Source organism: Cucumis melo, chromosome 5 (assembly GCF_025177605.1).
Source record: "Cucumis melo cultivar AY chromosome 5, USDA_Cmelo_AY_1.0, whole genome shotgun sequence".
NCBI classification, from domain to species: domain Eukaryota; kingdom Viridiplantae; phylum Streptophyta; class Magnoliopsida; order Cucurbitales; family Cucurbitaceae; genus Cucumis; species Cucumis melo.
The window spans coordinates 5,099,996-5,113,708 of NC_066861.1; the positions used below are offsets into that span (position 1 = coordinate 5,099,996).

Sequence of the window (13,713 nt, forward strand, 5' to 3'; positions counted from 1 at the left end):
TCTTCTAGATTTGGACAGTTTGCAGCCAACAGTTTAAAGTGTTGTGCTAGAGGAATTACTACTTGCTTTGCATCTAACATATTGAATGTTTTGAGTACCTTATAGCAGTAGTTACTTTGGTCTATTGTCAGAGTCCTCTTTTTGTTCTTTCTCTAGTGATGTCAACGCCTAGAATTCTCTTAGATTCTCCAAGTTCTTTCATGTCAAATTCTTCCTTCAAGGCTATCTTTACTCTTTCAATATCATATTTAGATGTTCCTACAAGTAACATATCATCTACATACAAGAGTAAAGGTGATTGTTTTAGACCATGAATAGATTTTTTAAGATAACATACCTAGTCTACTTTACCTTTTCCAATGTATCCTTGTGGTTGGTTCATATATATGTCTTCTGTCAAATCACCATGTAAGAATGTTGTTTTAACATCAAGTTGTTCAAGTTCTAAATCTTCTTGAACATCTAATGAAAGAAGAATTCTTATGGAGGTTTGTTTAAACACCGGTGAGAATATTTCATTGTAGTCAATTCCCTCCCTTTGTGTAAAACCTTTGATGACAAGCCTAGCTTTATATCTAAGAGGTTGAAAATCGGGAACTTCTTCCTTTAGATTATAAATCCATTTGCAATATATGGTTTTACAATCTCTAGATAGTTTTACCAAAGTCCATGTATCATTAATAGTGAGAGATTCCATTTCATCATTCATGACATTTAACCAATGTCTAACATTAGGACAGCTTACAGCCTCATCAAATGTTTTTGGTTCATCATCATTTAGATGATTCATATCATTTAGGGCAAAGCTAATTATAAAATCTGCCTCACTGTATCTAGGAGGAACAATAGTTCTTCTTTGTCTATCTTTAGCCAAAGAATAGTGTGATAAATCTTCGTCTTATGGAGAACCTTCTTCTAGAGTAAGTGGTAGGGAGCTACTTGATTCTATTTCTTCCTCAATGGTACTAGGAAGTTCATCTGATTCATGGTTTGGTGGGTGCTCCACCTTAATCTTATTGGGTTTATAATTTGAATCAAATGTTTCATTATATTTATCAAACATAAACATAATATCTTCCTTAAAAACCACATCTCTACTAGTTATACATCTTTTTCTATAGGATGCCACATTCTACAACCTTTAACACCTTCTGTAAAACCTAGGACCATACATTTTATAGCTCTAGGTTTTAATTTCCCTTGAGGTTGATGGACAAACCCTATACAACAAAAAATTCTAAGGTTTTGTAAATTTGGAGGGTGTTTAGACAATTTTTCTTCAAGTATTAGGAAGTTTGTGGAGTGAGGAGGGAACCTATTAAATAGTATAGGAAACAGTTTCTGCCCAAAATTTTTCTGGAATTAAACCATTTGACATTTAACTCTTTCCATTATTGTTCTATTTAAACTTTCAGCAACACCATTTTGTTGGGAGGGTATATCTAACAGTCCTAAGTCTCCTTATTCCATGTTCTTTACAAAAATTATTAAAATTCTCCCTACAAAATTTTAAACCATTATCAATTCTTAGGCATTTAATTTGTTAGAAGTTTGTTTTTCTACCATGATTTTTCATTCTTTAAACTTTCCTAGAGTTTGGTCTTTAGATTTTAAGAAATAAACTCAACTCTTTCTAAAATAATCATCAGTAAAGGTTAGAAAATACCTTGAATTATTTAAATATGGTGTTTGTGAGGGTCTCCGTAGGTCGAAATGGATGTAGTCTAGGATGTCTTTGGTGTTGTGATTAGCCTTTTGAAAACTTTGCTTTATGGACTTACTAACTACGCAATGCTCACAAAAGGAGAGCTTTCTTGCCACTCCTTTAGGAATGATGCCCTGTTCTGATAAAATTTTCAATCCCCTTCCACTTCAGTAAGCTTATCATTAGAAACAATTAGTGCATCATGGTTCATGGGCGCTTCTTAGATAAGGAAGAGTCCATTGATTTTTGTACCAAAAAGAAAAATCTTGAAGTCTTTTAATATTTCAAACCTTCCTGCAGAACCTTTGTATTCACAACCTATGGAGTCTAGCATACCAAGGAAAATTAAATTTCTTTTCAATGATGGAACATGTCTCATATTCTTAAGAAATGTTGTTGTCCCATCTTTGAATTTAAGAGTAACAGATCCAATGCCCACAATCTTGCAAGCATTGTCATTTCCCATGTATACAAGGCCTCCATCCACAAACTTTATATGTTGTAAACCATCCCTTTAATGGTGTCATATGGAATGAACACCTTGAATCAAGAACCCAATCATGAGTTTCTTTAATTATTACCTTCTAATTTTATTGAACTTTTTGTGATGGTTAAGGCATCTAAATACCTATACGGAGTTTGATCTACAACTAATGTTTCTATCTTTGGTTCTTCTTGCTGCTTTTCTTTTTGCTTTTTCTTTAAAAAGAAACAGTCTTGTCTAAGGTGTCCCCTTTTGTGGCAAAATGTGCATTCAAGTTTTGATTTATTCTTCTAATTATTGATTTCGTTTTAGTTGTTTCTACTTTTACCTTTTGAGAACAGACCTTCACCATTTGATTGATCTCTCCTTTGTGAATTTAAATCTAGTTCTCTAGTTCTTATTGCTGAAATGACACCACCTGTGGTGATTTTTTGCCTTCCATATCTGAGAGCCATTTTGACTTCTTTATATGCTTCTGGAAGTGAGTTGAGTAAAATGAATGATTCATTTTCATCACCAATCTTGTCTTCCAATTCTTTGAAATCTGAAGACAGCTTCTTGAATTCTCCAAGATTCTCTATCAATGATTTGTTGTCATCCATCTTAAAGGTAAAGAACCTCTCCCTCACGTATGCACGGTTAGGTAAATCTTTGGACTGATAGAGTTCATCCAATTTCTTCCACATTCCATAAGCTGTTTCTTCACCAATGACTTCCCTAAAGACATTGTCACTTAGGTTTAGAACTATGGCACCATAGGCTGCATTTTCATAGTTTATTTGTCTTTTTGAGTAATGTTTTAGGTAGCTTTTCTGGATCCATGAGAGCTTTCAATGACTTTTGTTGGCCGACTATGGCTTTGATCTTTGCTTTCCATAAGGTAAAATTTTCCTTACCATCAAACTTCTCAATATCATATCTTGTTACTGCTATCTTGAGTTTCTTGAAATAAAAAATCTGAATATTGGAGCTTTCTTGAGTCTCTTCTGCAGACTTTGATACCAATTTGTAGATGTTGTCAATTGTATGGTCAAGAGGATGTCACACGTTGCATGTGAAAGGTAAAGTAACTTTCCTCTTTCTTTGCTTTTATCCTTTTCTTTTTGTTTTTGTCCCAGAATGTTGTTTACAGAAAGACAAAAATAAAAACTTCAAGCGTCACTTCTTTTCCTTTCTGATGTGCTTGATTTATTTTATGGAGTTTTTGCTACTGCTTTATTTGTTAAGGATGGTGAGATGATGAAGATGAAAAGATGAATTAGGAGAAGCTATACAAGAAGATTTTTAAAGTGGCTCGGTTTAATAAAAACCTACATCCACTGTGCTTTGGGAGCAAAAAATTATTATTCACTACTCTTCTTTCTAATTGATACAAGGTATATATAACTTCTACTCTTAAACTCTAATTTAAAGAAGTAGTTAAAAGAATTTATTCTAACAAATTTTATCTAGATTTCTTTTACAAAAATGAACTAATTAGATGGAGTTTCCACACGTCTTCTACTCAAGTTCCTCTTGATCCTTTTACAAGACTTCTAATTTGGTTTTAGTCTCAGAACATTTGTCCCAACACAATTATACATTGAATTATAGAGTTGTTGGCATTTATTGAAATTAAAATTCACTGCATAAAATTTGAGAACTTTAGATAATGTAATCATTGATCAAATGAAAACCAAAGTTTTCATATCAATGCTACACGTTGAGTTGCTATCTTGCTAACTTTAGTGATAAATTTAATTTAAAGTTTTCTTGAGTTTGAAAACAATTAAGCTAAAAGCAAATTATATCGACCTCATTTGGTAACAATTTGGTTTTTTAGTTTTTTTTTTTTAAACAATTCACACTATTTCTACCTTTAATTTGTTCATTTGTTATCTACTTTCTAGTGAAGATGATCTTAGGATTCCTATAAGACAAAGACTACCACTTTGAAGAACTTGAGCTCGTCTAGAGTTTGTGAGACTCCCTCTCGCAATGTTGTATCTTTTCATGAACAAAATCTTATTTGTTCAAATGACTTTGACTCCTCCTATACTTAGAGAATATTTCTTATCAATGAATCGTGATGCAGAGTAGTAAGGAGAATGGAGAATGACTCCAAAACATGTAGCATTTCCTTCTTCTAACACAAGTCAAAACAACTATATCAAATAATAAAAATGTTGCTCTTAAGACAAGCTGAACGACGAAGCTTAATCAAAGAACTAAATGTCCTTTAAGTATGTAAAATGGAAGCATAATGAGCAACACTAACTTTTATAACACAATTGCACACTGAATAAAGAAAGATGTCGACATGATCAACAAAAAAGACAACAATTATTGATAAGGAAAGTATCTTACAAAGTCAACATTTTTATAGACATCTTTTTTTTTAAAAAAATAAACAATAAAAATGCAATGACATTTTCAGTATCTTAAGCCATAAAACAAATATTACCAATCTTATAAAGGCTAGCAATGAAAACATTTTAATTTTAGAGTTATTTTTGCAAAGAGATATTAACAACTCTAGTTCACATACTAATTGAGTCATTTTTTAGAAAAAAAAAATCAAGTTCATTTTTTAATATTTTGGATAGTTTAGATGTATTTTTTAAAAAAAAAAAAAAAAAACTTACTGATTTTATCCAAAACTGTTTCAAGTATTATAAGGTTTGAGGGTACTCACTAAGCATATAGCACCAGTGGTCTAGTGGTAGAATAGTACCCTGCCACGGTACAGACCCGGGTTCGATTCCCGGCTGGTGCAAATTACTTTCAATTTTATTTTTATTTTTTGTTTTGTCTCTTGTATTAAATAATAATAATAATAATAATAATAATAAAAATAATAAAAAACAAAGAAGCGTGTTTGACGGAGAGATTAAGAAACGACAAAGTAGGAGGGAAACCATTTACAAGACACGTGTCGGTTGCATTGTCGGCAATTTTAAGTTGATTTTTCCACCTCCGATGTGCTTCTTCTTTCTCTATTTCTTTACTGCGCCAAATTCTAATTAATTGTTCAATTATATACCAATTTTGTCTAATTACTATCATCATTTTACACATTTCAACTTCTCCTTCTTCTTCTTCTTCTTTTTTTTTTTTTTTTTGGGTTGATGTAAACATTCAGACTTTTAATTTTACTTAATTTCCTTTCTTTTACAATATTAGTATATTAGTTATATCTATATGTTTCTTTTTTTCATGATATTGATATATACTTAAATATACCCCTTTCACTAAAGTAATACATTTAGTGTAGAGAATTTTACATGCTTTTTATTACTATTAGAAATTATTTCAATTAATAAATTATCAAAAGAGATAACATATGATTAATTAAAGTAAAATTATATATATAATCCTTGAATTGTATGGCATTTCTAGGAATTTCCATTTATAGTTTTCAAAATATTTAATGTGATAGGATAGATAATCAACATACAATTTTTAGATAGTTGGAAAAAAAATGTATAAAAAAGTAATAATAACTAAAAGAACTGATTTTAACTCAACTCTCAGCTTAAATAACAATTTGTATTATAAAAGTATATATATAGATAGAGAGAGAGAGAGAGAATTAGATGGTTAATTCAAATAAACAATATACCTAATTATAGATTAGAATGGTATTTTGGGAATAGTTTGTAGGGTTATTAATGATTAAAGAGAAATTTTGATATACATTGCACTTGGAACATCAAACCACATTCTAGGGTTTACTTTTAATTAACCCAATCTTCCACAGTTTTTCCTTTTATCTTCTTCCTCAAGTTGGCGTTGTTAGTTCCATATGGTGTCCCATCAAAGGACAAAAGCTCCTTTCTAGTTCCCCCACTTGAATGAATGAATTCATTCAAAGAGTTAAAAAATTGTGAGTGGTGCTTTCAATAACAAAAATGGGCAATGGGAGGGATTTGGTGGATTCTTTTTCTTTCCCAACTTAGTCAATCATTCAAAGTGAAAATTAATGGCTTTTTCATACACAAAATAGGGAAAAAGGAAGAAGATCAGGAAGAAGAAGAAGAAGAAGAATCCAAATTCAACTAGTACTTCAACTGTGGGTTTATGTAGATTGATTAAACAAACGAATAATATAATTCATATAATGGCTTCTCCATCAATCTTATTGAGGGCCCTTTTTTTCCATTTATGTCTTCAAACAAGAATAATAATCATGAAATTAGAATTTTACTTGTGTTTAAGTATATGTAGACTGAAACTATAAAAGATACCCTAGAACTTGGCTTATTATTAATATTAACTTCGGTTAAGGTCTTAAAAACTCTGTTGGAATAAGGTTTTGTTCGGGATATGATGTGGTGATTCAAAAAGAAAAATTTTCTCTATATTATAACTATCATACCATTTTTTGTTTAAATTAAATGTGATGTTTTAAATTATTTTTCTTCCAATGCTTGTTAAAGGCGATTGTTAAATGTTAAGGCTAATATTGTAACTTTTATAGTAATAGAAAAAGGATCTATAAACCACAAAGTTTTTATATGTGCTAAATATCATTCAAAGTCTCTTATTTTCTTTCCGATTAAGTATTTTGTAGGTTGAAAATTGAATAATTAACCTTTAAAATGATAATTGATATATTATCTTTGATATGAAATAAAAAAAATACCTCAAATCTTCTATCTTTAGGAAAAATAAAATCAATCATTATTCAATTAAATTTTTTTTTTTCTGAGTTAAGTTTGTTATATGATATATATAATTAAATTTTCCTTCGTACTCATTAAGATTTAAGCTTTTGTGTCAATCAATTATTTACAAAAATAAATATTTTAACTTAGGAGTCTAAAATACTAACTTTTTTTTTTTGTGTAGTTAGTAACATAAAACCATTAATATTATGAACTTCTCCCTTAATTTTATAATCAATTTTATGGATTAGTTAGAGAGTTTTGGAAATCTCAAATATTTTTTCTTTTATGGGGATGGAAGTCAATTTATCTATCAATTTTCCCCTTAAAAGTATATAAGACCTTTTTTTTTCTCTTGCTTATGTCGTTTTTCCTCTTTTGTATCAGAAATTAAGGGTCTTTGTCCATTTTGTTGTCACAAGACACCTCAAATATGTGGCTCCACTCTACAACATGACTCTCAACTTGAGCTTCTATTTGTCTATAATTTTGATTATGAAGGGGCACAAGAAACTCTTTCTTTTTTGAGTAAGACAAATCCCCATAAGTACTTGTCATTGAGGGTATTTTAGATATTTAACCTATGAATCCATTGCATTTGAGATATAACGTTACTTTCTTTCTCAACCCAATTAACTTTTCATCTCAACTTAGAAGAGAGTTATTGGGTGTTAGATCACCTATTATTATCTCACAATATGATCTTAACTCATTATATAGATTATAGTAAGACTTTATGGAAAGTTATTGTCTTTTTCGGTTCATAAATTTTTGATGAATATGTGTGTTTGGTCTTTAAAGTTTTAAAAATCTACATTTTTAGTCTCATGTTCTTGAGAACATTATGTATAAAATTAGAAGAAAAATAGTTTTAAAAAGGATGTGGTTTTTAAAATTTTAAAATATCATATAATTATCTAAAATTAAGTTATTTGAGCACCTTTTTAACCTACTTTTAAAAACTTGGAGAGTGTATTTTGAAAACTCGAGAATCAAATATGTCTATTCTTATAAAGTTAGGGATTAAAAAATAAGAAGATACATTTTTAAACTCAAAAAACAAACATACGTATTCTTCTAAATTAACTTAAGGGTTAAAAAGGTAACTTTCCCTAAATTTAATTATATCAATATTTATACACTTTTCCTTATTACTTGTGAAGGTGATATACATCAAATGACCTAAAGAATGCATAATGTGGTATGGAAACAGAAGGTGTTTAAATGATTAATACATCTTTTGAGATCACATTCACAAGCCAATAGTTTTTTTTTTTTTTTATTTCAATTATTAATGATGATGATCTTTTGTAGTCTAGTTTATGAAGGCACTTCAAAACAAACTTGAAGAAAAGATGTGAAATTGTTTCAATAGTAATTAATATAATTATGGAGGGCTGCAACTAACTAGGATAAGAAGAGACACTCCCTTTTAATTTAATCACTGTCATTTCTTTGTAACACATTGATTAATTAATTACGATTTGTTTGCATGTAATCATGTATGATGGAAAAGCCTTAATTATGATTTGTTTGCATGTATGATGGAAAAGCCTAACTAGTAGTATTTATGTAATTAAAATAGAATGAATAGTCATTTTGGAGTTGATTCCTTTTAACTTCTAAATATACGTAGGTGTGATCATAAAAGATAAAATATGATAAACTTTTATTATATGTCTATTATCGATAAGATTTAAAATTTTATTATATTTTATAAATACGGATTTAATTTGACATTTTAAACCTTTTTTAATTTTTTTAATGTAAAAAATTGAGAATGGTTTAGTTATTTATTTATTTTCTTGGTACAAAAAACATAGTGATTCTCTCTCCCAATATCCTTGATTGCTGGTGGAATATGATTGTATATTAATCTTGTCAATCGAAATTTGTTGGCATGGATAGGTGTATTATTTCTCTTTTTTGGCTTGCCCTTTGTTGTGTTTGGTTATCTTCCTTGGACGGTAAATGATAAATTATTAAAAATATTTATAAAATATAGTAAAATTTTAAATTTTATCGATGATAGATATTGGAAAACTTCTATCATTATTTATGAATATTACTAATAGACATTTATAAAAGTTTATCAAATCTATCTGTGATAGAATTGAAGTTTTGTTATATTTTCTTTAAATATTTTGGTTCATTTTTTATATTAAAAATGTCATATTCTGGTTTTTAAAATGTCAAATAAGGTTGCTCATCGTATCGCTTGTGCAACAGTTGAGTTTGATAATTTTGTTTGTGGTTTTTTATTTTTTTCTGTTCTTAGTGCTTTTCCTCAATTATTTATCCAACATTGGATGTTATTTTTGCTCCATTACTTGTTGAGTAATGAATTGTTTCATTAGAAAAAAAATTGAAGAATCACTTAGAAAAGTTTAGGAGAGTGAAAAGATAAAATATATATGTTAATGTGATGATATATTTGGAGAGAATGATAAAAAGAAATAGTTGAGAGACCCAAAAAGGTGGAAATGAGTGAGTGAATGGGGGAATAAACCTATTTTAAGTTTTGCTTCTCTCTCCTTCATTAAAACTCTTTCTAAAAGGAGCAAATTACACCAAAACCTAATATAATGGTTTTAACTGGAAAACATACATTTAAAAATAATCACTTCTTGTGGTTTTTTAAATAATAGAAAAAATGCTTTAACTATTTCAATGTTCAAAATTTTCCTATGTTTGTTTATGATCTACATTTTATCAAAGCTTTCATCAGCTATAGAGACTAATATAAATCTATTATTATAGATGCCGAAAATAATCTATTAAAGATAGAAACCTAATAGAAGTTTATTAACGATAGAAATTGATATATATTTATTATTGATAAAGATGGATATAAGTTTATCGATATTTATTTATTTTTGCACTTTAGTAAAAAGTTTGCCATTTTTTTATTTATGAAAATTTCTTTTGTTTCCTTCATATTTTCAGTTTTTTCAAACACTAAAATAATATAAGATTCAAAATTTGTTTGAACGTATAATAAATAGCAAGAATAATTGTAGTAAAAATCATTTCAACAGTAAAATTTAATTAAACTTATAGATAAACATATTTTATGTCATAGATCATGTAGTATTATTAATTTACATTATTTTTTTTATTTGAAAAATTTTCAAAAAAGAGCAAAATATGCAAAATATTAATTTACAATTCACAAAAATTTAAAAAATAAAAAAAATTACGGATAACATATTTTTATCTTTTGGATAGTTTTTTCCTTCTCCTATAAAGTGTAAATAGTTCGTCTTTTTATTATTTTACAGAAAAAAAAACTCATTATAATCTATAATAGGTTATTTTATACATGTTTTAATTTTAAAATTATAATGAATTTTTAGCTTAAATCAAAGTAGTCAATTTGATCCAATGAAAACATGTCCCGTCATTGGAATTTGTCAAATTTATATCTTCAGTTTTAATTTGAGACTATTTAATTTTTTTTTTATTAATTTGAAAAATGATGTAACAATCTACGATGGGTCTAAAATTTCTTTTATTTGGACTCTAAATACACCATGATTTTATGTAAAAGTTAGGTCATAAACATAACCAAAGAAGTTGGTTGTTCTTATTTTATATATTCATAATAATAATACTTCTTGTCTAATCGATTTGAGACTTAGCTTTTTGGTTCCACTACCACATTCTTTCCCAATCTAATTCTCCTATCCAACTCATCGTTAATAATGCTGAGTCCTGTCAATGTTTCATAATATAATATAAGAAAAGTAATAATATATCTGTACTTTAACATAGCAATGTTAAAAAAACGTGGACATCATCTCTCAATTTTACAAAAATACAATAGAAAAATTGCTATTCTTCGACAGTATCAAGTATCATAATTAAATTGTTATGTCACTGAATTTTACTGTCTTAAATATTTTAATATGAATGACATAAGTCGCAGTTGTTTCAGAAGGTTAATACAATACTCATCTCAAACATGCACTTGCTAGAGATGAGTTAGAACCAAAAGTGAGGATTGATACTAAAAATTATAATGAAAGTTGACTGTGGCAGAAAACGATAAATTTTGTGTGCAGAATTGAAAAGAAACTCTATTATTGTTAAAGAAGGAAAAAGGTAGAGTTACTTTATAAAAATGAATTCCTTAATTTGAAATTAATACAGACCACTTTCAAATCCAAAGTCTGAAGTAGATAGACAATAGTAGTGGTTGGGCATGTGGGAGGAGAGACTAATTAACTACCACTCTATTGACTTTTTGCAAGTTCCGTAAATAGGTCTTATGTATAAAGTAAACTCACAAATATCAATATAAATTTGTTATCGGTGGATAATTTGATAAAATATATATATATATATATATACAACCCTTTCTTAAAAAAAATAGTAAATAAAAAATCTTTTAATTTTCTCAACAAGTCAAAGTATTCATTATTTTTATATTCTCATTAGTTGGTTTTTTTTTTTTCATATTGTTACATGGATTTTTTTTAGTAATATCAATTTACTTTAGTATGTTAACGTGGAACTCTTGCAAAATATTAATGATATAAATTTAATAATATGAATGTAACAAAATAGAGAGATAATAGAACTACATTTTGTAAAATTTAAAAAAAAAAAAAAGGAAAAGGAAAAGGAAAAAAGACCATGAAGATTCATGAAGAGAAATTTCAAACATAATGTGTAGTAGGAGTAGTAAGTGAAAGTAAAGAAGAGATGGTCTCTCATGAGCCCAAGCATAGCCATCAAGTCCATGACTATTATTTGGTGCAATCAAGTCGTAAATTGAAGTTTCCATGCGAGGATACGGCGGTGGAGGGGGCGGCTCCTCCACTTCTCCGGCACTCGTGGCGGCCGGAGAAGCCTCTCTTTCTTCACAATTATGATGGTCTTGTAAAGGAAGTCTCTCATAAGTTGCATTAGCAAAAGTAGCAGCTACCAACATGACAGGCCCACCCGCCAATAGTGGACCCACGACCGTCCCTCCAATCACCTGCCCCTGACCGCCAGCCAAGTATACGGTCAGCCCGGTTGAACCGGGTGGTGCTCGACCGGGAAGAAAAGACCCACTCACAGACAGAATCTCGAACCGGCCACGAAGCTGGATCACTGCGGCGGAAGCCGCGGATTGCCGGAGAGTTACGTCCACGACCGTACCGCTGCCACTGAGAACACAAACTCCACGTTGCCGGCGGCAGCAGAATTGGTTTATACTTTCCGCGACGTCGGCTCCTCCGACGATTTCTATCAAGTGCGTGCTAAGCGCGTGAGGGCTGTCGCGCGTCACGATGATTGGAGATTTTGGTTTGTTTTTTGATCCCGGTGGCCGCCCTCTCGATCGGCGGCTTCCGACCTCCACACCGCCACCCTTTGGCTCATCTTCTTCGTCATCTTTATCTCTTCCACTGCCGTCGACGGTGGTTGATATCGGGGTGGTGGTCGGAAACCCCACCGGACTGACCCACCACGGATTGGAATTAGCCAGATTAGCGAAAATTGAGAAAGAAAAAGAAAAGGGAGCCAATTGTAGAAATAAATGGAGGATTAATTTTTCAGATTATAGTGGACATAAAATTCAAAATTTAAAACAGTGAGAAAAACTGAAAACAATTTCACAAAAAATGAGGGAGAGAGAGAGAGAGAAAATAATTAATAATGAAAAAAGTATTAATTGGGAAAGAAAAAATGACGTTATTTATACACAAAATTTTGTACGGCAACCGAGAGTTTGATTTCCAAGTGTGACGGTTTAAACAAATTTTGACTGCAATTTTATGTTCAACAATTATTTGGGTGAGAGTGAGACAATCCACAAGGTTGTTTGTTTCATATCATCTAATTAATTATTACTATTAATTTTAATTATATAAATATATTATTTAGAGTTAATAAATTTCAATTGATACCATTTTTTCAATTAAACTTTGTTTCTTTATTTAATTAAATTAAGTTTAATCAACGTTTAACTTAAAGTGATTGATTTTTTTAAAAAAGAAATAAGTGATAAAATAATAATTAATCAATGAAACAATACAAATACTAAATTCAATTCAAACACTTTACCTTATTTAATTTTTGTTGACATATATAAAATGGTACATCAAACACATATTTAATTATCTTACGTATTTAAACGCATACATAAATTATTTTATATATTTAAAATTCAAACTACATTTAAATCTTCAATATTTAATATATAGTGCGAAAGTACATTTGTGATCAAGCTGGCCTACTAACCACAGGAAAACACATCAAGAGACAAATTAAGAATTTTTCATATAGCCTGCTTTGAGTTTGTTACAATTGTTGTAAAATTTTTATAAATGATCTGATTTTGGTAATTCATGTGAAAACAGTTTGTATAATTTTTATAAATGATCTGATTTTGGTAATGAATCTATTTTATATAAAGAGTTTGTATAAGTCACACCACAAAATGAATAGCCTCTTACCGTTACTAGAAAAGACTCATAGGATGGCTTGACCTGAATCTTGTTTGGTAGTGAATTTCTGCCTATGATGTAAGTCTTTTGATCACATGGGTGAAAATGGAGATTCATCTGATTGGGGAGCTAGAAATGCAGCTACCCAAGAAGGCATTCAACTTCTTCTCTTTAATGAGAGTAGGTAGAGAAATTGTTCCCTTAAGTGCTAATTTTAGGGCTTGAACAATGTGGTGTCACATTCACTCTTGGTTCGAGAGAGGTTCGATTATAGTAGGACTATAACTTATTGTTCATTAGAGGGATCAACCGTACTTAAGGAGTTTTATGTAACTATAGGGAAAAACGGTAATTTTTGCCTAGCTGTACTTATGAACAATTTGTGAAAGGCCAATGCACCGTCAATTGTTATATCAATGGACACTGAAAAATATCTATAGT

At 29.7% G+C, this 13,713-nt stretch overlaps 1 protein-coding gene and 1 long non-coding RNA gene across 2 annotated transcripts; one reads left to right on the forward strand and one right to left on the reverse strand.

Moving 5' to 3' along the window:
- The first annotated feature begins 3,182 nt into the window (after positions 1 to 3,182).
- On the forward strand, positions 3,183 to 4,020 carry LOC103499402 (uncharacterized). The gene is made up of 2 exons (XR_539807.3): positions 3,183 to 3,250; positions 3,417 to 4,020. It is a non-coding gene; the product is annotated as an uncharacterized LOC103499402 (long non-coding RNA).
- A 7,332-nt stretch (positions 4,021 to 11,352) lies between these two features.
- Positions 11,353 to 12,383, reverse strand: LOC103499492 (AT-hook motif nuclear-localized protein 20-like; the record flags this gene model as incomplete). Its single annotated transcript, XM_008462509.2, has 1 exon — positions 11,353 to 12,383. A coding segment is annotated over one exon (966 nt), but the record flags the coding sequence as incomplete, so codon positions are not given.
- Positions 12,384 to 13,713: the final 1,330 nt, after the last annotated feature.